The sequence below is a fragment of the Saccopteryx leptura genome, chromosome 1 (genome assembly GCF_036850995.1).
Source record: "Saccopteryx leptura isolate mSacLep1 chromosome 1, mSacLep1_pri_phased_curated, whole genome shotgun sequence".
NCBI classification, from domain to species: domain Eukaryota; kingdom Metazoa; phylum Chordata; class Mammalia; order Chiroptera; family Emballonuridae; genus Saccopteryx; species Saccopteryx leptura.
Genome location: NC_089503.1, coordinates 387,272,846 through 387,297,224, shown reverse-complemented (window position 1 = coordinate 387,297,224; position 24,379 = coordinate 387,272,846). Strand labels below are relative to the sequence as shown.

General features: G+C 57.5%; 1 protein-coding gene and 2 long non-coding RNA genes across 4 annotated transcripts; 1 reads left to right on the top strand and 2 right to left on the bottom strand.

Annotated features, from left to right (window-relative positions):
• The first annotated feature begins 2,272 nt into the window (after positions 1 to 2,272).
• ABHD16A (abhydrolase domain containing 16A, phospholipase) lies at positions 2,273 to 19,564 on the top strand. Its single transcript, XM_066359740.1, has 20 exons — positions 2,273 to 2,457; positions 3,513 to 3,569; positions 4,568 to 4,634; positions 4,870 to 4,956; positions 9,925 to 10,010; positions 12,155 to 12,228; positions 12,424 to 12,546; positions 14,367 to 14,481; positions 14,588 to 14,689; positions 15,430 to 15,493; positions 15,868 to 15,917; positions 16,307 to 16,430; positions 16,828 to 16,932; positions 17,149 to 17,212; positions 17,640 to 17,696; positions 17,823 to 17,885; positions 18,045 to 18,121; positions 18,206 to 18,304; positions 18,402 to 18,448; positions 19,227 to 19,564. Exons 1-20 carry the CDS (start codon positions 2,326 to 2,328, stop codon positions 19,308 to 19,310), a joined length of 1,677 nt encoding a protein of 558 aa, XP_066215837.1. The 5' UTR covers positions 2,273 to 2,325; the 3' UTR covers positions 19,311 to 19,564.
• On the bottom strand, positions 12,555 to 16,406 carry LOC136387748 (uncharacterized). The gene is made up of 5 exons (XR_010748154.1): positions 16,277 to 16,406; positions 15,784 to 15,980; positions 15,157 to 15,299; positions 14,886 to 15,037; positions 12,555 to 13,820 (listed from the first exon to the last, which is right to left on the bottom strand). It is a non-coding gene; the product is annotated as an uncharacterized lncRNA (long non-coding RNA).
• LOC136387747 (uncharacterized) lies at positions 17,819 to 21,932 on the bottom strand. 2 transcript variants are annotated; one of them, XR_010748153.1, is made up of 5 exons: positions 21,782 to 21,932; positions 21,297 to 21,403; positions 21,044 to 21,114; positions 20,072 to 20,679; positions 17,819 to 17,956 (listed from the first exon to the last, which is right to left on the bottom strand). It is a non-coding gene; the product is annotated as an uncharacterized lncRNA (long non-coding RNA). The 2 variants fall into 2 exon arrangements; XR_010748152.1 differs by lacking the exon at positions 17,819 to 17,956 and having other exon boundaries at positions 19,701 to 20,679.
• Positions 21,933 to 24,379: the final 2,447 nt, after the last annotated feature.

Here is a 24,379-nt window from a genome sequence, read left to right as displayed (position 1 = left end):
GAGGGGAAGAGAGAGAGAAGGGGGAGAAGGAGGGGAAGAGAAGCAGGTGGTCGCTTCTCCTGTGTATCCTGACCAGGGATGCTTTATCTATTGCACTGACCTGCCAGGGCTATTTATTTATTTATTTTTAAATTTATTTATCACCCTGGCCAGTTAGCTCAGTCGGTTAAGAGCATCCTCCCAAAACAATACGGTTGTGGATTTGATCACTGGTCAGAGCACTAACCAAAATATGCACAACTGAGTGGAACAACAAAAGCTTCCCTTTCTCATCACCTCTCTTTGTCTTTCTCTTTTCTTTCACTTCTTTTTATTGAGAGGAGAGAAGATAGTGAGACAGACTCTTTTTTTTTTTAATTTTATTTATTTATTTATTCATTTTTTAGAGAGGAGAGAGAGACAGAGAGGAGAGAGAGACAGAGAGAGAGAAGGGGGGAGGAGCTGGAAGCATCAACTCCCATATGTGCCTTGACCAGGCAAGCCCAGGGTTTCGAACCAGTGACCTCAGCATTTCCAGGTCGACGCTTTATCCACTGTGCCACCACAGGTCAGGCGAGACAGACTCTTGCATGTGCCCAACTGGGATCTATCTGGCAACCCCATCTGGGGCTGATGCTCCAACCAACGAGCTATTTTTAGCAGCTGAGGCTGACACTTGGACCAACCAAACTATCCTCAGCATCTGGGGGCTGATGCTTGAATCAAGCCATCAGCTTCCCCGAAGGGGAAGAGGGAGAGAAGGGAGAAGGAGAGGGAAAGAGAAGCAGATGGTCACTTCTCCTGTGTGACCTCACTGGGAATCGAACTAGGATGTCCATATGCTGGGCTGACGCTCTATCCACTGAGCCAGGCCAGGGCCTCTCTCTGTCTATGAAGCCATGTGCAGATAGCTCAGTTGATTGGATCCTTGACCTAGATAACTCAGTTGATCCAATCAACTTAAAACCAGACTCAGACTTTCTTTTCCTTTTTTTTTTTTTTTTTTTTTTTTTTTTTACAGACAGAGTCAGATAGACAGGAACGGAGAGATGAGAAGAATCAATCATTAGTTTTTCGTCGCACGTTGTGACACCTTATTGTTCATTGATTGCTTTCTCATATATGCCTTGACCGACAGCCTTCAGCAGATCGATTAACTCCTTGCTCTAGCCAGCGACCTTGGGTCCAAGCTGGTGAGCTTTGCTCAAACCAGATGAGCCCGCGCTCAAGCTGGCGACCTCCGGGTCTCGACCCTGGGTCCTCCACATCCCAGTCTGAGGCTCTATCCATTGCGCCTGGTCAGGCCAGACTCAGACTTTCTATTCATCACTATGGTGTTACTCTCCATTTATTCAAGCCCTCGTTACTTCTTTCAATAACGATATCATTTTCTTAATACATCTTGTATTTCTTTGATTTAGATGTATTCCTAGACACCTAACCTTTTTTTTTTTCTTAGTTTTTTTATTCATGAGGAGAGAGAGAGAAAGGGGGGAGGAGCAAGAAGCATCAACTCCCATATATGCCTTGACCAGACAAGAGCAGGGTTTTTTTTGTTTGTTTGTTTTTTGTATTTTTCTGAAGCTGGAAACGGGGAGAGACAGTCAGACAGACTCCCGCATGCGCCTGACCGGGATCCACCTGGCACGCCCACCAGGGGCGATGCTCTGCCGCGACCAGAGCCACTCTAGCGCCTGGGGCAGAGGCCAAGGAGCCATGCCTAGTGCCCGGGCCATCTTTGCTCCAGGGGAAGAGAGAGACAGAGAGGAAGGAGGGGGGGGGGGGTGGAGAAGCAAATGGGCGCTTCTCCTATGTGCCAGGGCCGGGAATCGAACCCCGGGTCCCCCGCACGCCAGGCCGACGCTCTACCGCTGAGCCAACCGGCCAGGGCTTTTTGTTTTTTTTTAAGTGCAGGGTTTTGAACCAATGACCTCAGTGTTCCCAGGTGGACGCTTTATCCACTGCGCCACCGGAGATCAGGCACCTAACCTTTTTTTTGTCTGTTGTCAAGTGCTCCTCATCCTACGCCTCCTGCCTAGTCTATCTCGGGTGTCTACCAGTAGGAAGGGATAGAAAACAAAGTGACGACGGGACCACGCCAGCTCACTTTTTAACCCTCCGCGTTCCCAACTCCTCCCACTAATTTCGGACCATTGCCGCACCCGTAGCTCCAACCACTCGCTCCTTCTCCAGAAGCGCCGAAAACGCCCTGAGCCAGCTCGAGGAGGCGGAGCCGGTACGTGCTGACGTCAAGGGCACGCACGCAGCGCCCTAGAGGCCGGGGGGCGGGGCCAGCCGGGGGAAGGGGGCGGTGCTGCCGAGAGAGCAGCGGCCCGAGCCGGGGCCATGGCGAAGCTGCTGAGCTGCGTCCTCGGCCCCCGGCTCTACAAGATCTACCGCGACAGGGACTCTGAAAGGGCCCCGTCCGGTGTCCCCGAGGCTCCAGCTTCCGTCCCCACCCACCCGTCCAGCTCCTGGGTGAGTCGCGTTCTCCCCTGGCCCGAAACATGGTACGGCCCCAACCCCTTGGCAGCCATCGCTCCGCGGAAGCGCCCATTAGTGGAAATCGGGGGGAGCCTGCCTGTCGTGCCCTCTGTGCGCACAGCCTGCGCCCTGCGCGCTGCCTGGGTTCAAGTCCCGCCTGTGGACCGGCCGCCGCTTTCCCAGCCCGACTGCCACTCCTCGGTGGTCCCTCCCGCGGTCCCCATCCGCATCCCCCGCCGACCCCGGCTGTCGTGGTTCGTGCCAGCCCCCCATTGTTGACTGATAAGTCCTAGAGGAGCCCCTGCGCGGATTCCGGAGCTGGCTGGTCTGGCTGTCAAACTCTCCATTTCCTTTTCTTACTCGGGGCCCCTGGGTGCCTCCCGGGCTCCGTCTTATCTTCCCTCTAGTAGGTGTTGGATTTCAACATGACATTTTCAACATATCAGCTATTCACTGTTCTCCATCTCACCGCTCCCACCACCACCCCAGCCTGCTCTGGAGACCCCAGCCAGGGCCACTGCACTCAGGAAAGCTGGGGATGGGGGTAGGCTGTGCCTCCCTAAATTCTCTTCCTTTTAACCATAGCCTCACATTATGTTTCTGGTCTCCTGCACATGCCCACCCCAAGCCACATTCCTTTCCATAATCAACCGACTCTTCATTTCTGATGCTCTTGTTCCCCCTGAACGTTGTAATGGTGTCTGTCTTTTCTTCCCTAACCCAGCCTCTCCCCATAGGCACACACCCACAACCCAACTAGGTTCTAATAAAGGCACCAAAGTCCTCCAGTGCCGCTTTCACTATTGGTTTTCATTCCCGAACCGGGTGCCTCTCCACCACCACCCCGTGTTTGTTCTCATGGTCTGTGGTGGGAAGTCAGGGTCCAAGCCCAGGGCTGCAGAAGAGGTGTTTCTTTGAGAGCCAGGGATATCTTAGGAGAGACAGTTTTGGAGGCTAGGCCCAGAGGACACACGTCGGGGGCTTCCAGAAGGGAAGGAGAAGGACTTCTCAATGGACAGGGTCCTTAACGCCGGCATCTGCTTTGGCAGGACACGTACTATCAGCCCCGGGCCCTGGAGAAACATGCCGACAGCATCCTGGCACTGGTATGTCTGCCCTGGCACCGGGAACTCCTGCAGCCTTTCAGCCCCGGCTGCCCTTCTGAACTTCCTCCTCGCCAGCCTGGGAGAAGGCAGTGCCCCTGGGGTGGGGATGCCCAGGCTCTGCAGCAGACCTCTCCAACACTCGTACACTGTCACTCATTGTGCATACTGGACACTCCCCTTTATTTTTATTTTTAATTTTTTTTTTTTTAAATAGAGAGGAAGGGGGAGAGAGAGAGAAACATTGACTTGTTGTTCTACTTACTTATGCATTCATTGGTTGATTCTTGTTATGTACCCTGATGGAGGATTGAACCTGCAACCTTGGCATATTAGGGCAACACTAACCAACTGAACTACCCGGCCAGGGCTTGGCTCTCCTCTTTGGCTTGTGCCCTGCTTTCTCCGGGCAGCCTAAGCCATGAGGAAAATTTGTTTACTCTTGGGACCATCCGCAGGTGCTGAGTCCTGCAGTCTCCAGTGACCTCCTGTCCTGGCAACTAACCTCTTTGGCTGCAAGGACAGCTGTTCTCTCTGGCAGTATTCCCATGGTGACGTCTGTGCATCTCTTGGGGACCAGGCCAGGGGCTGTCCTGAGCAGGGCTGATTGAAAAGGCTTGATTAACTTGAGTAGAAAGAAAAACTGGCTTTTAAATGTGAATAATTATATCCAGAGAAGATGACAGGAAGAAAACAGAACTTGTATTTATTTTTAGCAGCCTGTTGTGGTCTGACACAGCGCCTTTCAACAAATCTTGAGCACCTACTGTGTGCATGATGTCATGCACAGAATAGGTGCTTCATATGATATCCCTCAGGTTATCTAGTTTGCTCAGAGCCTGTGGCTGGAAGTGGCAGAGAGGGTGTGTGTGTGTGTGTGTGTGTGTGTGTGTGTGTGTGTGTGTGTGTGTGTGTGTGTGTGTGTGTGTGTGTGTGTGTGTGTGTGTGTGTGTGTGTGTGCGCGTGCGTATTGATTGCTTGTCCCCGTCTCTCTGCTGCAGGCTTCAGTCTTCTGGTCCATCTCTTATTACTCCTCCCCCTTCGCCTTCTTCTACTTATACAGGAAAGGTCAGTGTGGTTTCAGAGGTGGTGGGACAGGAAACGGGCAGGTTGTTGGCAGAGAGGCTGACGCCCTGAAGAGGGAAAGGGGACCTGCACGGGTGGCGTGGCTTCCCTCTAACGTCAGGCATCTCCTTCAGCGGGCATGGTGAGAGGGTGTGGGGCGGACGTTGGGTCAGGAACCGGGAAGAGGGTCTGAGGGGGGGTGGGGAACACTTCTCACATCGTTCCTCTCCCTCCCCAGGTTACTTGAGTTTGTCCAAAGTGGTTCCGTTCTCACACTATGCCGGGACGTTGCTGCTGCTGCTGGCAGGGGTGGCCTGCCTCCGAGGTAGGTGGACAGGGAGCCCCGTTTGCATCTGTCCCTCACTGGGTAAATGTTTACAGAGTAGCCTCTGCAGTTTCGTGTCGGGCCCTGAAGGAGAATAATTGAGAACGGTCAAGGCCTGATCTTTTCCTTCAAGGTCTTGAGTCGTAAATATCAGAAAAGAAAAAGCAGAAAACTTTGCTGTTATCTAGAAAAGATGCATATATTCCACAGCAGTTGCACACATAGCCACTTCTGTGTTTCTTTTTTTTTTTTTCTTTTTTTTTTTTTTTTTTGTATTTTTCTGAAGCTGGAAACGGGGAGAGACAGTCAGACAGACTCCCGCATGCGCCCAACCGGGATCCACCTGGCACGCCCACCAGGGGGCAATGCTCTGCCCACCAGGGGGCGATGCTCTGCCCCTCCGGGGGCATCGCTCTGTTGCGACCAGAGCCACTCTAGCGCCTGGGGCAGAGGCCAAGGAGCCATCCCCAGCGCCCGGGCCATCTTTGCTCCAATGGAGCCTCGGCTGCGGGAGGGGAAGAGAGAGACAGAGAGGAAGGAGGGGAGGGGTGGAGAAGCAGATGGGCGCTTCTCCTGTGTGCCCTGGCGGGGAATCGAACCCGGGACTTCTGCACGCCAGGCCGACGCTCTACCACTGAGCCAACTGGCCAGGGTCGCCACTTCTGTTTATAATAATGCTAAACTGAAAAGAGCTGCACAGGCACAGACAGTAGGGTGGTAAGTACACTAGGGGGTACAGGCCTGCAGCAGCGTGCTGAGCAGCGCAGTGAACAGGCTTGAGCTCCTCTCAGCAATGGGACGAAGCCAGTCACTGTAATGCTGAATGAAAGGAGCTGACTGCCACATAATTGATGCAGTGTGTCCATTTATAAAGAGTTCAGAAGGGATGCGGATGTAAGTGGAAACACTAGGGAAACCATGGACATTGTTACCTTGAAGGTCAAGAGAGTGACTACCTGAGAGGAGACAAAATGGGGAGGACTTCTGGTAGGAGGTAGCTTTGTTCTCTTTCTTTTCTTTCTTTCTCTTTTTTTTTTTTTCTAGTGACAGAGACAGAGAGGGACAGATAGGGACAGACAGACAGGAAGGGAGAGAGATGAGAAGCATCAGTTCTCCATCGCACCTCCTTAATTGTTCACTGATTGCTTTCTCATATGTGCCTTGACTGGGGCTACAGCAGACAGAGTGACCCCTTGCTCGAGCCAGCGACCTTGGGCTCAAGCTGGTGAGCCTTGCTCTAACCAGATGAGCCCGCGCATAAGCCAGCGACCCCGGGTTCTTGAACCTGGGTCCTCCCCGTCCCAGTCCAACACTCTATCCACTGTGACACCGCCTGGTCAGGCTGTTCTCTTTCTTTTTTTTTTGTATTTTTCTGAGCTTTACTACCTTTCACACACTGACCCTCATGTCGACGTCACGTCTTTCCCGGCTGTCCATGGCCACTACAGGCCCCACCTCACGCTTTGTCCCTCAATCCCCCTGGGACACACACCCTTGGAGACGTCACCTGAGAGTTAGGAAGTAACATAGAGATTCCTGATCCTTCTAGGGCCATGATGGAGAACCTATGACATGTGTCAGCACAGACACGTGTAGCCATTTTCGATGACACGCGGTCACATGCAGCCGCATACCAGAGAAGTATGGGGCCGAATACCAAGAAGGACGTTTCATCCTCAGCTCATGCACGGCCAGGTGCAATAGCCGAGGATAAAACATTTGCTGTAGTGTAGACACTCTGTGCGGGAGGTCTGTAGGCCAAAACAACAGAACTCCAGCACAGAGCGTCTAGTTCTGGGACCTCCAGTTAGGCCATTTTTCTCAAAGTGACACACCACCCGAGTTATGCTCGGTTTTTTGGTGAATTTTGACACACCATGCTCAAAAGATTGCCCATCACTGTTCTAGGGGTACTTTGCCTCTAAGGGAGGCAGTCAGACAGACTCCCGCATGTGCCCGACCGGGATCCACCTGGCATGCCCACCAGGGGGCGATGCTCTGCCCATCTGGGGTGTTGCTCTGTTGCGACCAGAGCCACTCTAGTGCCTGAGGCAGAGGCCATGGAGCCATCCTCAGCGCCTGGGCCAACTTTGCTCCAATGGAGCCTTGGCAGCGGGAGGGGAAGAGAGAGACAGAGAGGAAGGAGAGGGGGAGGGGTGGGGCACTTCTCCTGTGTGCCCTGGCCAGGAATCAAACCTGAGACTCCTGCACGCCAGGCCGACGCTCTACCACTGAGCCAACCGGCCAGAGCCTGTTCTCTTTCTTGACCTGGGTGATAAGTCACATGAATGTTTGCTTTGCATTTTTTTTAAACTGAATGTATGTTTTCTGTATCTATATCATAGTCTCAGAAATACATAAATAGAGAGATAAACCAAATACTGTTCCCTGAGGGTGCACGTGGAAGGAACCAGGGGAGGGTACTGGGAGCAGGGAGCGGTGGTCTGGAGCTGGATGGCTGCCCTTGGGCTCAGCCCAGGGCGGGGACCTCCTGTCCGCAGTCTTCTGCCTCCTGGTCCCCACAGGGCTGGGCTCTGTCCTCAGGGAGGCCTTCTCTGACCACCCCATCTAAAAGTAGCCCCCCACCCACACAGTTTTGTCTTAATTTTTAACTTGATTTCTTTTTAGTTTGGGGAAAAGATGAGAAGCAGAAAAGCTAAGAGAACAAAATATCAAAAATAACTGAAATGCTTATGTTTTGCGATACTGCTTTACACACCTTTTCAGTGAAATGCGACCCAGCGATACGGTGACTGCTGTGTCCCCCTGGGGCCCTTCCCCTCCCACGCTCCGCTTTCCCCAGAGTGACCACAGTCCTCTGCTGTGTTTCTTTTCCCGCGTATTTTTAAACTTCTACGAAGTACATACCTCATCTCGTCAAATCTAAACTGCTGTGTGTTGTAAAATACATACTGATTTCAAATGTGAGAAGGTGTCTTAGAATCTATACCACGTAGTGACTGTACACACTGGGTAGCCTTTTTGGTGCGTTTACATTTTTGACTCAAAGGGCTTCATGGCCGCTACACAAACCACCCTGCGTTCTCAGTGTCGCTGGGGGCTCCACCCTGACAATCCGTGGCATTCTAGTTCATTCGGGTTTTATTGTGTTTACAGCACTTACCCTCTCTGAGGTTTTCTTGTTGACTGTTTCTAGTCTTTCTGTAGTCGCCCCCCCCCCAACCAAAGTGGTCGCTATCCGAGGGCCGCAGGGCCCTTGCCTCTCCTTTCCTACTGTCTTTCCCGCGTGGGAACAGTGTCTGGCATGGGGCACCTGTTGGGTGGTGGGAAGGAGGGACGTGGGGAGTTGAGGCTCCCGGCGGCGGTGCAGGGTGAGGGGATGTTCTCCCTGCAGGCCAGGCCGGGTGCAGGGCGAGGGGAGCTCAGCGTGCAGGGCGAGGGGAGCTCAGCGCAGAGAACCGCTCTGGGTCAGGGAGGGAGGCCGCCTCTGGGTCAGGGAGGGAGGCCGCCTCTGGGTCAGGGAGAGAGGCCGCCTCTGGGTCAGGGAGGGAGGCCGCCTCTGGGTCAGGGAGAGAGGCCGCCTCTGGGTCAGGGAGGGAGGCCGCCTCTGGGTCAGGGAGAGAGGCCGCCTCTGGGTCAGGGAGCTCAGCGTGGAGAACGGCTCTGGGTCAGGGAGGGAGGCCGCCTCTGGGTCAGGGAGGGAGGCCGCCTCTGGGTCAGGGAGGGAGGCCGCCTCTGGGTCAGGGAGAGAGGCCGCCTCTGGGTCAGGGAGAGAGGCCGCCTCTGGGTCAGGGAGAGAGGCCGCCTCTGGGTCAGGGAGAGAGGCCGCCTCTGGGTCAGGGAGGGAGGCCGCCTCTGGGTCAGGGAGGGAGGCCGCCTCTGGGTCAGGGAGGGAGGCCGCCTCTGGGTCAGGGAGGGAGGCCGCCTCTGGGTCAGGGAGCTCAGCGTGGAGAACGGCTCTGGGTCAGGGAGGGAGGCTGCCTCTGGGTCAGGGAGGGAGGCCGCCTCTGGGTCAGGGAGGGAGGCCGCCTCTGGGTCAGGGAGCTCAGCGTGGAGAACGGCTCTGGGTCAGGGAGGGAGGCCGCCTCTGGGTCAGGGAGAGAGGCCGCCTCTGGGTCAGGGAGGGAGGCAGCGTGGCCACACAGGAGGAGCAGTTCAGGGACTGGGAGGAGACAAGGACAGACCCAGGCAGCACAGGGAGAAGGAATCCCTAAGGGACAGGGCGAGTGCTGAGTGTCCCAGCGGAAGTGAGGGCAGAGGAAGGGGACTTGGGTCCCGGGAGGAAGTAGTTACAGAGCAAGAGTCCTGGGGCAGGTGGCAGGGGCAGACCGTGCAGAAAAGAGCGGCAGGCGTTGGGGCCGGGCGGCCGAGAGGCTGCGGGATGGCGTCTCTGTTGAGACTGCGGAGAAGGAGCGTTCTGGGGGCTGAGAGCTCCAGAGTCTCCGAAGAAACAAACTGGAGAAGCGGGGCTGGAGGAACACCATAGACCAGGGGTCCCCAAACTACAGCCCGCGGGCCGCATGTGGCCCCCTGAGGCCATTTATCCGGCCCCCGCCGCACTTCCGGAAGGGGCACCTCTTTCATTGGTGGTCAGTGAGAGGAGCATAGTTCCCATTGAAATACTGGTCAGTTTGTTGATTTAAATTTACTTGTTCTTTATTTTAAATATTGTATTTGTTCCTGTTTTGTTTTTTTTACTTTAAAATAAGATATGTGCAGTGTGCATAGGGATTTGTTCATAGTTTTCTTTATAGTCTGGCCCTCCAATGGTCTGAGGGACAGTGAACTGGTCCCCTGTGTAAAAAGTTTGGGGACCCCTGCCATAGACGAGCTGACCGTGGAGGAGAGGGGCCGGCCGACCCTCCTGATTCCCCAGACCCCCGCCCTGGGCTTCTGTTCCGTTCACGTCTCTGTCCGGGGCCTTCTCCTTGCCTGTCCCCCGTTCCCTTCCTGAGAGCTGCCCGTCTGGCCTCCCAGCTCCCCTGACCGCTTCCTGTCCCCTCCCAGGCATCGGCCGCTGGACCAACCCCCAGTACCGGCAGTTCATCGCCATCCTGGAGGCCACGCATCGGAACCAGTCCGCAGAGAACAAGGTGAGAGGTGCCAGCAGAGGGCCGGCAGGGGCCTGCCCGGGTACCAGCCCTGCTTCTGCCCGGGGAGCCGTGATCGCTGCCCGCCAAGCGGGGTGTCCCTTCTCCCCGCTCGCGGACCCTTCCCTTCTCCCCGCTCGCGGACCCTTCCCTTCTCCCCGCTCGCGGACCCTTCCCTTCTCCCCGCTCGCGGACCCTTCCCTCTCCCCGCTCGCGGACCCTTCCTTCTCCCCGCTCACGGACCCTTCCTTCTCCCCGCTCGTGGACCCTTCCCTCTCCCGCTCGCGGACCCTTCCTTCTCACCGCTTCTAGTGGGATATTCTGCCGGAGCGACCCCCACCCCTCCGCCCTCCACGCACAAGAATTGTGTAGATGGAGAAACATTCAACGTGTTTTTGTTTTTTCAAAGAAATTCTTTTTTATTTTTTAATTAGTTTTTCGAGAGAGAGAGAGAAAAACGTAGATTTGTTCCGCTTATTTATGCATTCGTTGACCAATTCTTGTACATGCCCTGACGGGGAACGGAGCCTGCAGCCTTGGTGTGTCGGGACAATGCTCTACCCCCTGAGCTTTCCAGGGTGTTCTACAGTGTTTCTCGGGGGTTTTCTCTCTGTCACAGAGCTCAGGCCTGTGCGTGTTTACTGTTACTGTGTGCCTTGAGCGCTCTGCTGGTCTTGGGGCTGGGAACAGATGGACAGGTGTGTCCACTCTCTTGCCCAGAACACAGCGTGGCGCCAGGTCACAGTGTCCTGGGAGTTGTGCCAGTCCACCCAGTGCGGAGTGTGTGGTGTCTGAGACGGGGCTTGGGAACCCTCTGAAGGTCTTTCCTGCTACAGAGGGCTTTCTAGGATTAGGAGCTGTGACGCGGGCATGGTGTCACTGGTCACTCCACACCACCAGCGAGGGAGCCCGTCACCGTGCTCCACCGCGCTGTCTGAACGTTTGCGCACGCCTGTGCTAATCCGCACAACGACCGCGAGGCGGCCTGGTCACCCTCGTGTGTGCAGCCGGGACCCACACAGACCCCGGAGCTGGGGAGGGAGTGACCCGGTCTGAATCCGAGTCCAGGTCTGAGCACAGCTTGCCTGAAATGTGCTGCTCTTCATTTTGTTTTGTTTGCCCTTTGTTTTTGTGCACATTTTCTGTTGCTCCCTTGAGTCGTTATTGTTGAACATGTTAAAAAAAAGAAAATTCTCTGACAGAAACTAAAACACAACTCTCAAAATAAAATAGAGCATTGAGCGTCCTGGGGGTGGGTAAGGAGTACCGCTGAGTATGAGACGGCCCCCACGGCAGCTCTGGTGGCAGTGCCAGCCCATGGCCGTAGGCCCTGGGGCAAGGGAGGTGGCCGTGGGGATGGACAGTCAGAGGGCTTCGCTGGAGAGGCGGGCCTGGTGCGTAGGAGCCATTCTGGGCATGACTTCCCTCCTCCCCTCGCACCTAAGCTTGGGACAGTCAGTTTGACCCCCGGGGCATCTCTGAGCTTCGGAGACAGCTCAGGTGAGGACCCAGGTGGGGAAGGGAGCCTCCGCAGCCATAGAGCCCACCCCCCTCAGAAACACCGGCACCTCTGCCCCCTCCTGGGGGTGCGGCAGTCTTAGATTCTGGTAAAGCAAACAGTTTTCTCATCTGGAAGAGGGCAGACAGGCCAGTCTGGTACCTCTCAGGACATTCTCTTTTTTTAAGAATACTGATTGATTGATTTTAGAGAGACAGGAAGGGAGACGAGAAGCATCAACTTGTAGTTGTGTTACTTTAGTTGTTCATTGATTGCTTCTCACACGTGCCTTGATTGGGGGCTCCAGCCGAGCCAGTGACCATGCAATCATGTCAGTGATTGCACAGTCAAGCTAGTGACACCATGCTCAAGCTGGTGAGCCTGCGTGGAAGCCAGCGACCTCGGGGTTTTGAATCTGGAACCTCAGCGTCCCGGTTGACACTATCCACCGTGCCACTGCCGGTCAGGCTCAGGACATTCCCCCTTGCTGGGATTTTCCTGGTCACGTCAGAGCTTGTCACATGAAAACCAGGAGGGTGCTGGCTTGCTCTTGTCTCCCGTGATGTGTGAGGGCCAGTCCCGGGCCGATGAGGGTGGGCAGCGCGCCTCCTCACCCCCCTGCACCCGCACCTCTCCCCGCCCCCTGCAGAGGCAGCTGGCCCTGTACAACTTTGACTTCAGGAGCTGGCCGGTTGACTTCCACTGGGAGGAGCCCAGCAGCAGGTGAGCCCAGCCGGGGTTCTTTCCCTGGGTCCCTGTCCTCCGCCCCCATCTCTGCCGGGGCCCAGGTGAGCCCAGCCGGGTTCTTTCCCTGGGTCCCTGTCCCCTGCCCCCTCTCTGCTGGGGCCCAGTGCCGGCCTCCCAACTCAGCTTGCTGCTCCTGACCCCCTTCCTCCCCTGCTTCTCTCCACTGCTCAGGAAGGAGTCCCGAGGGGGCCCTTCCCGTTGGGGCGTGGCCCTGCTCCGCCCGGAGCCCCTGCACCGGGGGACCGCGGACACCCTCCTCAACCGGGTCAAGAAGCTGCCTTGTCAGATCACCAGGTGGGAAACGCGGGGACCTGGGGCGGGGGTCTGGGCCTGGGTAACCCCCGTACTGGGCCCAGCGCCGTGCGCTGTGTGTCCTCTGTGGCAACGTCCTGTTTACCCACGTTCATGGGTGAAGAAGAGGCTGGGTGGGGTCCAGAGTGTCCCAGGGGTGCAGGAAGGGTCGGCAGTGACACGGCCGCTCTTCTGATGAAGCCGAGAGGGAAGAATGAGGAGGGAGCACAGAGCCTTGGCTGGGGCAGGGTCCAGCGGCTGCGCGGTCCCTGTGCTGGCCCCTCTGCTCCGGGGTCGTCCCTCCAGGAGCGTGAATGACCTGCCTCACAGGTGGTGAGGTGACACTGGGGGACACATGTAGGGCACGGTCTTGCCTGGGGACCTGAGAGCACGCGGTAAAGCCCAGGAGATGGTAGTTGTGGCCCTGATATGGTGGAGGTCGCACGCCAGCAGGTGCTGTGGGGTTTTCTGGTGCTGCGGGCTGGGAGGCAGGTTCTAGACCAGGGACGGGGCGGACTTGGCGGTCGGCTATTGACTGGTTATTGATGGTGTGCTGACTGGTCAGAGGACAAGCCAGAGGTGGGTTGCGAGGGGGCACAGGGTGTTGTCTGGGGACAGACCCTTTGCGGTTAACTGGCAGTGGTAATTGTCTTTGTCAGGAGCCGCACCTGCCAGCTGATCTGTCTGAGTCCACTTGTTCAGGAAATGTTTATTAAGTCCCTGCTCTGCACCAGGCTCGGGACACCCCCTACGTGACAGACATCAGGCATTAAAGTAAACAGAACAGCCAGGGCGAGCAGAACAGTGCAGTTTGCAGTATGTTGGTGGCCTTCAAACTGCCCATATCGACCCATTAGTGAATTTTCATTTATTATTTTTTTTTAAGATTTTTTTTATTGGCCCTGGCCAGTTGGTTCAGTGGATAGAGCATCAGCCCTGCATAAGGACATCCCGGGTTCAATCCCTGATCAGGCGACACAGGAGAAGTGATCATCTGCTTCTCTTCCTCTCCGCCTTCTCTCCCTCTTCCCCTCCCTCTGTGGCTCGATTGGTTCAAGCATTGGCCTCAGGCACTGAGGATAGCTCAATTCATTCAAGCATCGGACCCAGTTATTTTTAAGCCTGACCTGTGGTGGCGCAGTGGATAAAGCATCAACCTGGAACGCTGAGGTTGCTGGTTCCAAAGCCCAGGCTGGCCCGGTTAAGGCACATACTAGAAGGCACATATGAGATGATGCTTCCTGCTCCCCCCAACCCCGCCTTTCTCGCTTTCTCTCCTGAAATACAGGAAAAAAATTTTTAATTTATTTTAAAAAATTTAATTTTTACTTACTGATTTTAGAGGGGGGAGAGAGTAACATGAATTTATTGTTCCACCATTGATGCATTCATTGGTTGGTTCCTGTATGTGTCCTGACTGGGAAATTGAATCGATAATCTCATTGCGTTTGAACAGCGCTCATTAGTGAATCTTGAAATCAATTTTAGTGAATTACAAATCGTCATTTTTTTTTTTCAAGTATTATTTGGAGACTTTTCCTAAGTTGTATTTATATATGAACAGATTCCTACTTGAGAATAACGTTGCCTTTACTTATTGTATATAGAAAGTATTGTAAAACTTTCGGAATTATATGTACTGGGCCACGATATAAAATGTGGATCTTACAAAGGTTGCAGTAAAAAAAGTTTGATAAACCCCGTCTCATACATACAATATTTGCTTAAGCCCGGAAAGAGGCAGAGGACGCTGTGAAGGTCAAGGGCGAAGCCGCCCCGGAGTCCCCTGGGGCTGGGGGTTGTTAACTGCGTGCTCCCCACAGCTACCTGGTGGCCCACACCCTGGGGCGCCGGATGCTGTACCCGGGCTCTGTGTACCTGCTGCAGAAGGCCCTCATGCCCGTGCTCCTGCAGGGCCAGGCCCGGCTGGTGGAAGAGGTGAGGCCCCTCGACTCGGACCCGCCCCCCACGGCAGCCCCTCTGCCCCCCAAGCACCTGGCTCCCCTGCCCTTCCTTAACTTGGCCTTGCGTCTGCCCCACTCAGCACAACGGGCGCCGGGCCAAGCTGCTGGCCTGTGATGGCAACGAGATCGACACCATGTTTGTGGACCGGCGGGGGACAGCGGAGCCCCAGGGACAGAAGCTGGTGAGTGGGAGCCGGGAGCCCACAGGCAGGGTGTGGGACGGGCCGTCAGGTTCTGGGGAGCACAGCTGCGGATAATCCCAGCTCCCAGTACTGTTCACGTGCGCCCGCTACAGATGATGAAACAGGCCCAGGACCACGTTCCCAGGTCAGTTGCTGGGAGAGCCAGACTTTGAGCCCAGACTCCAGAGTCTCCCACCTCCAGGAAGCAGCCCCGGAAAGAGCACTCGTCCGTAGGCTTGGGAGCTGGGTTCTAGTCACGGCTCTGCCCAGCTGCTGTGAGTCTAGGCTGGTCCCATCATCTCTGGGCTTCGGCTGGGGCACCGCAGTTAGTTTATCCGGTCGTCAGACCTGAGCCCGGAGAAGGAGAGGGAAAGCGATCGCCACGCCACCCAAGAGAAACAGAAAAAAGAGACCCAAAAACTAGAAAGGAAAAGATACCCCAAATCCCACTCCTGAGAGATATCCACCTCATGGCCTTCCAAGAGCTAAAGGACGCTGTGCTGGGTGGTTGAGCATTTCAGCTCCAAACAGCCTTCTTCCAGCGAGGGCCCGAGCGGATGCTAACAGCGTTTGCTTCTGACCTCCTGGACCTTGTGAAGAGCTGTTTCTGCTCCCTGTGGGGAGCACAGGGACAGGCCCTTACTCTTCCCCCTGAAGCCCCCACAGGTGTCCTGCCTTCCCCGGGGGGTTTCAGTCCCCTTTGGCTCTTCCCTAGCCTTCCTTCCTGCTGCCTCTTGCAGGTGATCTGCTGTGAGGGGAACGCGGGCTTCTACGAGGTGGGCTGCATCACCACCCCTCTCGAAGGTAGGCCCGTGGCTCAGCCCTCTCGTCCCTGCCCCGGGAATGGAACATCCCCGTCCTCCCACGCTGATCCGACTTCCCCAGGCCTGACCCGTTTTCTGTGGTGAAGTTTGAAGCCCTCACCTGTGGGGAAGAGTACACGCCCCCCCCCCCCTTTTTTTTTTGCAAACCCTGCATCCCTCCCCTTGGGCTGTGTCCCTCAGCCGGTGCCTTTTCCACACAATCACACGCCTCTCCCTCCGCTGCCTCGGAGGTTTGGTGTCACTGCCCCATCCTGGGGAGGCGCAGGTTACTTGCCTCTAGTGCGGGGGTGGTTCGAGCTCTGGGGTCTGGGGGTGTAGGCCAGGAGGTCCCAGCCCCTCCCCCCTGTGTTACAGCCGGATACTCAGTCCTGGGCTGGAATCATCCGGGCTTTGCTGGAAGCACGGTGAGACCCTCTCTCCAGAATCCCGTCCTTTTCCTCAGCTGTGGTCTCTGTCCCTCTGGTCAGCTGCTGGAGTTAGGGAAGTTGGTGTCTCTTTCTGTGGGGGCTCCCACTCACCTGTGACTGGGGAGCCCCCTTCCTCAGTGGGGCGTTAGCAGGAGGGGCGTGGTGGCTGTCACTGTGAACGCTGGTTTCTGGGGAGAGCCGCCCCTCCACCACCCTCTACCCCTTCCTTGTTGCAGAGTAGCTGCAGGAAGGGTGTCGTGCGCCCCCCCCCCCCACTAGGTGTGTGGCCGGCCGGGGCGTGTGGCTGGCCGAGGCGTGTGGCCGGCCGAGGTGCGTGGCCGGCCTGTGGTGCTGACCCACTGCGGCCTTTGCCCGTCCTCCTGCAGGGGGTGCCGTTCCCGCAGAACGAGGCCAACGCCATGGACGTGGTGGTCCAGTTCGCCATCCACCGTCTGGGCTTCCAGCCGCAGGACATCGTCATCTACGCCTGGTCCATCGGGGGCTTCACGGGTACCGCCTCCTTCCTCCCCCACTGGGGGTGGGTCTGGCACCCCCTTCCCCGCGGGGAGGTGGGAAATGGGGGCGGAGGCGGGAGGGGGGAGGGCTCTCTGAGTGTCTGGAGAAGGCACCCTTGACACGCACTTCACATCTTACGTAGCCCGATGCTCAGACGCAGACCGAGTCCAGGGCCGGGGAGGCTAGGGAAGCTCCCCTGTGATGGTCTTCAGGGCACATCCGCGTTCTCTCCCGGCCTCTCCAGACATCCTGGTGGAGGGGCCCGAGGGGCTAGGCGGGGCCCTGGGGCTAACCTCCCACGGGCCGTGGGGTCGGCCTGGAGGGTCAGTGGAGGACGATGGGGGGGTGGGCAGGAGTCCCTTGTCCTCACCCTTCCCTGTCCTGGTGCCAGCCACGTGGGCCGCCATGTCCTACCCAGACATCAGTGCTGTCATCCTGGATGCCTCCTTTGACGACCTGGTGCCCTTGGCCTTGAAGGTCATGCCGGACAGCTGGAGTGAGTGGAGCCCCAGAAAGGGAGTCTGGAACCAGGAGCTGTTCTAACCAGCCACGGTTCCCTTTCCTGTGGGTGGGGAGTGGGCGGCCCTGTGGTCGAGATGCAGGAAGACTCCCTTTCTGGGGGCCTTAGTTTTCTCTCTCCATGAACAGCGGGGACCTTTGTGTCGGGCAGGGGCTTTGTCTCTGCTGTCCCTTCACTGTTGTCCCACTCCAGGGGGCCTGGTGACCAGGACCGTGAGGCAGCACCTCAATCTGAACAACGCGGAGCAGCTGTGCAGGTGACGCCCTGCCCCCCCCCCCACACACACACCTGTAGAGCCCTGCTGGGTGGCAGGCACTGCGGTGGGTCCCGAAGTGCCACACTGCACGTTGTCGTTGTCGAATGAACACCACCCCAAATCCCTCAAGTGACCCTGCCCCACCCTGGATGGCCTAACCCCTCCCGGTCCCCAGGGACCCTTGACCTAATTCTTAGGATTTCCCAAGTGAAGCTAACACGTTTCTTCATGATACCCGCCTGGCACAGCGGGGCCAGGCTTCCAGCGTGCCCTTTCTTAGACGTTCTGCTCTCACCCCTGGCCGGAGGGCCAGCCCCTGGGGCTCCGCTGTAGCAGGGGCTGAGAATGCAGCCAGCGCGGACTGAGGGGGCCAGCTGTCCCCTGTCTCCCTCTGAGCTTTCCCTCCCCACTGCTCCGACCCCTGAAGGTACCAGGGTCCTGTGCTGCTGGTCCGCAGAACCAAGGACGAGATCATCACCACCACGTGAGTGCCTGGGGACCTCCACCCTCCTGGGTCCCTGAGAGCTGGACAGTTACCTCTCCACCTCCACCCACCTGAGACCCCAGCATCCAGACCCTCCGTGCCCTCAGTGAACATTCTCACCCGCAGGGTCCCTGAGGACATCATGTCCAACCGAGGCAATGACCTCCTGCTCAAGCTCCTGCAGCATCGGTGAGAGCAGGGTTTGTGTCTGTGTTGACACGTGCGCGTGCGCACAGCCAGCACCGGGAGGAAGGGAAGGCCTGAGGACGCAGAGCAAGGAGAATCAGCTCTGACCCTGGGTCCTCCCGCCCCCTCGGCCCTCCCGCCCCCTCGGCACGCCCCCTGTAGGTATCCCCGGGTGATGGCCGAAGAAGGGCTCCGCGTGGTGAGGCAGTGGCTGGAGGCCTCCTCACAGCTGGAGGAAGGTCAGAGGGCGACTGGGGCGGCCTTCGGGCAGGGGCCTGGCCAGGCCGGGTCGCTCATGGGCCCTCCTCTCTCTCCCTGACCAGCCTCAATTTACAGCCGATGGGAGGTTGAGGAAGACTGGTGTCTGTCTGTCCTCCGCTCCTACCAGGCGGAGCATGGGCCGGACTTCCCCTGGAGCGTGGGTAAGGAGGGCCCGGGGCAGGAGCGGGGTGGGAAGAGCCCGGGGAGGGGACGGAGGCCCCGGTGCACGGCCCAGGCTTGAGTGCCTCCTCTCTGCAGGGGAGGACATGAGTGCAGAGGGAAGGCGGCAGCTGGCCTTGTTTCTGGTGAGTCGGGGGGGGGGCAAGAACGGGGTGCCTGAGTGGCCAGGGGGTGCATGTGGGACCTGGGGATGGTTGGAAGCAGCAGCTTCTGTAGAGCGGGTGGTCGGTGTGGAGGGGGTAGAGGCGGGGAGGGGGTAGAGGGGGTAGAGGCGGGGAGGCACGGAGGGTAAAGGCAGGGAGGCGCGGAGGGCAGAGGCGGGGAGGCGTGGAGGGGGTAGAGCGAGGGGAGGCTCGATAGAGGTGGGGAGGTGGGGAGGGAGTAGAGGTGGGGAGGTGGGGAGGGAGTAGAGGTGGGGAGGCGCGGAGGGTAAAGGCGTGGAGGGGGTAGAGGCGGGGAGGCGAGGTAGAGCGCGGGGAGGGGGTAGAGGTGTAGAGGTGGGGAGGGGGTAGAGGCGAGGAGGCGTGGAGGGAGTAGAGGCGGGGAGGCGGGGAGGGGGTGGAGGGGGTAGAGGCGGGGAGGGGGTGGAGGGAGTAGAGGCGGGGAGGCGGGGAGGGGGTGGAAGGGGTAGAGGCGGGGAGGGGGTAGAGGCGAGGAGGCGTGGAGGGAGTAGAGGTGGGGAGGCGTGGAGGGGGTAGAGGTGGGGAGGGGGTGGAGGGAGTAGAGGCGGGGAGGGGGTGGAAGGGGTAGAGGCGGGGAGGGGGTAGAGGCGAGGAGGCGTGGAGGGAGTAGAGGTGGGAAGGCGTGGAGGGGGTAGAGGTGGGGAGGCGTGGAGGGTAGAGCGCGGGAAGGTGCTGTGGCAGCCACTCCAGTGCTCTGCGCCCCGTCCCGCCCTTTCCTTAGGCTCAGAAGCATCTGTACAACTTCGAGGCCACCCACTGTACCCCGCTCCCGGTCCAGAACTTCCAGATGCCCTGGCACCTCTAGGACCACACTGGGACTCATGTTGGAGAACGGGACGGGACGGGAGGAGACATGAGGAAGGACCCTTATTTGTGATTCTGTGTTGACGTTGCTGTTTAGTTTGTGGAAAGTGGGGACCACCCCCCTTTTCATTTCCTCTTGCACGTTTCCCCCCATCCATCTGGCAGTACTTAACCTCCCTGGTGCACACACACACACACACCCTGCATTAAATGAATGGACTTTTCCTAATAATTAATAAAAAGGTATTTTTTCTACTGGCTGACTAATGATGTGACTTCTGAAGTGTCCAGGGAGCCAGGGGCGGAAGCCTCACAGGGCTGGCCTTGGGGAAAGCCAGCTCCATATGGCCAGCTTACCCCCCCCCCCGTTTCTGCTGTCCCCCAAGTCTTCAGCCCCCCAGCTTGAGCTGTCCTCAGGCAGTGGGTCCCCAAGCCTCACCCTTCCCTGGTGCCTAATACGATCCCCACTGCAACCTCCCAGCCCTCCCTCAGCCCTGGCTGCGTACAGCTACCCCGGGAGCCCGGCTGCCTCCCAGTGCGTCAGCTCACAAGCTTTGTTCCCAAACTACTTTCTGGTGCCTGATGGCACCTGCTCGGCTCTCCCACCACCTCTCAGGCCCAGCCAGCGTGGTTTCACCGTCAGCACCCTGATCCGTTCTCAGCTCTGTTTCCATGGGGGGTGAGGGGTGGCCTGCTCCCCTTGTCTTACCCAGCAAATCCTGCACACCCCCCTCAGCATGCCATTCAAGTCTCTCTTCTCACCTTCTTTGCAAGTCAATCAACACGGCCTGCCAGGGACTCATGTCCGCCCAGAGCCACACTTGGCCATTTTGGGCAGCTGTTAGAATATTCTTAGGTTGAAGAATTCACTTCCCTGTAACTTCCCTCATATTTCCAATCCTTGGACCTCATGGAACAGAATGACTGCCTCTCTCACCCATCAGTTTGTTGCCTGGCCACCTTCTTCCCTTGGAAGCCTCCTTTCCAGATGAGACATCCCTGGGTCCACTGTGTTGAACAGGACACTGAACGTGGGCAACAATGTTCTGATGTCCGAGACACATGCAGTCTTCAGCTCATCTCAGTGTCTCCTCTGGTCCTAGGGCACACACGAAGTCCCGGGCAGAGCTATCTGCTCCCACCAGCGCCTTACCAGAGAGCAGACTGCATCTCCACTGGAACGGGAGACCTGAGATCTGTCAGGTGACGACCCCTAATATTTGAGGTTAAAAGAGGAGAGGAGGCCCTGGCTGGATAGCTCGGTTGGTTGGAGTGACGCTGACATCCCCAAGTGCAGAGGTTGCTGGTTCAGGCCTTGGTCAGGGCACATGCAGGAACAGGTTGATGTTATTGTCTTTCTTTCTTCCTCTCTAAAATCAATAAATAAAAATTATTACCAAAAAAAAAAAAAGAGGGGAGGTGGCCACAGCTCCAAAATGTTCCACTTCTAGCAAACAGTCGGAACACTTGACAGTGGCCCCCTTCTCTCTGTCCTGTCCCAGGGGACACACAGGGCAGGAAGTGTGGAGCAGGAAGCTGGACCACTGGCATGGTTGTGAACCTCGCCCTCCCAGATGACCAGGACAGTTAATCCCCTGGAAACCAAGTCTTTGTTCAGCTCAGAGAACCTCCTTAAATGTCAATACCGGGGGGGGGGGGGGGGGGGGGGCACCCAGTCCACCTCCCACACCCTGGAGACAAAGGACTTCCCTTCCTGGCCACAGCTCTGCAAACGCGCCTCTACTGCCATGTCCCCTCCCCTTCTTCCCGAACACACCATAGACCTGCGGGTGCTCTGAGGAGCCCTGGATACCGGAAGTGGGTGGGGAAAGGGGAGGCTCAACATTAGGAATCCGGACCACCCCACCCTTGGGCCTGTTACCCCTCAAGTTACTCCCCACCGGATAAGGCTTCACAGCAGCTGTTTGTTTCCAGAACCACCCCGACTCCCACCCTAGGGTGGGCCAGCTCCCTGTCCACTCCTCACCCTGTCCATCTGGGTTCCGGCAGTCTCAGGAGACCAGCTGAAATGCAGACCCCATATCTTCTGGGGCTCTGGATGTGAGGTCTGCACACTCAGGCGTCTCCGAGGAGCTGCTGGGCAGACAGGGAAAGAGGATGGAGGCTGGGAGGGAGGTCTTGTCTTGGGCAGGAAACCTGGGAAAAGGTGGGGGTCCCAGGCTGGACCACCCCTTCTCCTACCCGATTCATTGGCCCTGTCTGGCTCCCAGTGTGAGGTGCTGGACTCCCAGTGTTTGGGTTGGGGGTTTAGTCCACGCCCCGCCCCGGGGACGGGCATGAATTTCCCTCACAGCTGTCCGAGTGAGTGAAGGCCCCGGGAGCGTGGAGAGCCCCAGAAGGTGGGAGGCCAAGGTGTCGGGGATAGCCAAGTCCCTATCTGTCCAGCCGCCCGTCCGTCCACCCAATCAACAAGCCATCGCAGCTGCCTCAGGAACCCAGCCATTCATTTACACTGGGGTCGGAGATCCCCGCGCCGGTTCCCCTGCCTGCGCGGTAGGGGACCGGTCCTGGAACAGAAGAACCTGGTTCAGGCCGGGCCCTAACATCCAAGGCCGCGCCCCATCCTCCCAGACTCGGTGGCCTGCGCTCAGGCCCGACCTCCTTCGTCTAATCACTCGGCCGCTTACCCCTAAACCCGGGGACTGTCCCTAGTCCCGGGGGAGGGTCACCACTGCTGTCACCATGGCGACGACCAGAATGCTTGCTTCTTCACCCCAGGAAAGCCGCCCGGCAGCCGGTCACCATGGCAACGCACTCAGCGCGCTGGACGAGGGCGGGATTGATCACCTGAGGCCACGCCCCTCCCAGAGGAAGCCTGGCCGGTTCCGGCCCGGCCGGCCCAGCCACGGAATAGCACCCCCGTCTCCCTGCCTGTTAGCCAGCCCTCCTGGACCTCCCAGAGCGAGTTCCCCATCCACCCCTAGTCCTTGGCCTTTAAGGGCGGTCACATTCCAGAGAGGGGGTCGGCGGGCGCGGTGGGGCCCCCTTCCGCTTCCCCTTTGCCCGCTTCGCTTCCAGAGGCTCCGCTCTCTGACCCTTTCCGTCTACACGCTGTCCCCGTCATTTATGTGGGGGTCGGGAGCCTGGGGGTGAAGGAAATAATTCACTGTTCTTATTCCCTTCATCCCAAGGTTCTTGGGGACGTTCACTTTCCTCTCGTGTCCTTTCCCGTCCGTCTTTCGGGGCGCAGGCCTCCGCCCGTCCCTCCCCACCCCACCTGTACCCCGAAGCCAGAGGACTCGGGGATGATGTGGGGATGGTGGGGGCGGGACACGCCCTGCAGGGCCCCGCCCCAAGCCTCCCCTCCAGACCGGAAGCTGTCCGCCGAGCACTTCCGGCAGCCCACCCGTGGACTCGACGCGGATAAACCCCGAGCCTCCCGCGGAGACCGACCCAGCCGGGCTCGAGGGCGGGAGCGAGGCGCGGCGCCACCTGCTGGCGAAGCCCGTTGGGTCCCGACGCCCGGCGAGCGCGCCCTTTCCAGCTGGTGGGCAGAGAACTGAGCGCGCGGCTGTGGGCTGCGGGCTGTGGGCTGCCGGCTGTGGGCCGCACTTCCCCCCGCGGGAGCGCTAAGGTGCCGCCAGGCACGGAGATCAGACCCACTGACCCGCAGCCGAGCTTGACCAGGCGGGAAGAAGCGGGCGTAGGGAAAGGTCGGCTTTCCGGGACCCACGGCGGGCACTAGGCTGCCTGCGGGCACTCGGGACCCAGGTGTCCTGGCTTTGGGATTTCTGACAGCGCCACGTCTGTCCCATCTTGGAAAGTGGTAGCACCAACCATCATCCGGCGCGGGCCTGCCATCCACCCACCCCATCTAACTCGGAATCTGTGCGGTCTTCCCTCTAATGCAGGGGTAGTGAACCTTTTTATACCTACCGCCCACTTTTGTATCTCTGTTAGTAGTAACATTTTCTAACCGCCCACCGGTTCCACAGTAATGGTGATTTATAAAGTAGGGAAGTCACTTTACTTTATAAAATTTATAAAGCAGAGTTACAGCAAGTTAAAGCATATAATAATTACTTACCAAGTACTTTATGTCAGATTTTTGCTAAATTTGGCAGAATAAATCTTTATAAAACAACTTACTATAGTTAAATCTACCTTTTTATTTATACTTTGGTTGCTCCGCCACCGCCCACCATGAAAGCTGAAACGCCCACTAGTGGGCGGTAGGGACCAGGTTGACTACCACTGCTAATGCATCTCAGATTCGTTGCTGCCGGGCTTGCCTGCTTCTGTTCTGCTAGACCAGGCTGCCATCTAGTGGCCTGACTCAGGAATAGCTTCCTAACTGGTTCCCTCCCCTGTTATCTTTATTTTTTAAAATTACTTGATTTTTAGAGAGAGAGAGAGAGAAGGGGGAAAGAGCAGGAAGCATCAACTCCCATATGTGTCTTGACCGGGCAAGCCCAGGGTTTTGAACTGGCGACCTCAGCGTTCCAGGTCAAGGCTTTATCCACTGCGCCACCACAGGTCAGGCCCCTTCCCCGCTTATCTTACAGACAGAAATCTGATTCCGAAATTTCCTCTGCTAAAATCCCTTTGTCAGGGTTTCCACTGCCCAGGTGCTCCCGGCAAGTACTCCGCCCCCACCCCCACCCTCACCCCCACCCCCATCCCCATCATAGCTTGTTGATATGTTTCCCCCATTAAAACTGTGGGCTCGCCTGACCAGGCCGTGGCGCAATGGATAGAGCGGCCGACTGGACACAGAGGACCTGGGTTCGAGACCCCGAGGTCACCAGCTTGAGCGCGGGCTCATCTGGTTTGAGCAAGGCTCACCAGCTTGGACCCAACCTCACTGGCTTGAGCAAGGGGTCACTCAGTCTGCAGTAGCCCCCCAGTCAAAGCACATATGAGAAAGCAATCAATGAACAACTAAGGAGCTGCAATGAAGAATTGATAATTCTCATCTCTCTCCTTTCCTGTCTGTCTGTCCCTACCTGTCCCTCTCTCTGTCTCTGCAAAAAAACAAACAAACAAAAAAACAAACAAAAAACTGTGGGCTCAACGAAGGCAAATGTAAACAACAGCAACGAGATGGCC

Excerpts from the sequence above, each read along its gene's own strand:
- ABHD16A (XM_066359740.1), top strand. The coding sequence starts at position 2,326 with ATGGCGAAGCTGCTGAGCTGCGTCCTCGGCCCCCGGCTCTACAAGATC. Across the intron at positions 14,690-15,429 it reads AGCCCCAGGGACAGAAGCTG|GTGATCTGCTGTGAGGGGAA; the intron begins GTGAGTGGGAGC and ends TGCCTCTTGCAG. Across the intron at positions 15,494-15,867 it reads CATCACCACCCCTCTCGAAG|CCGGATACTCAGTCCTGGGC; the intron begins GTAGGCCCGTGG and ends CCTGTGTTACAG.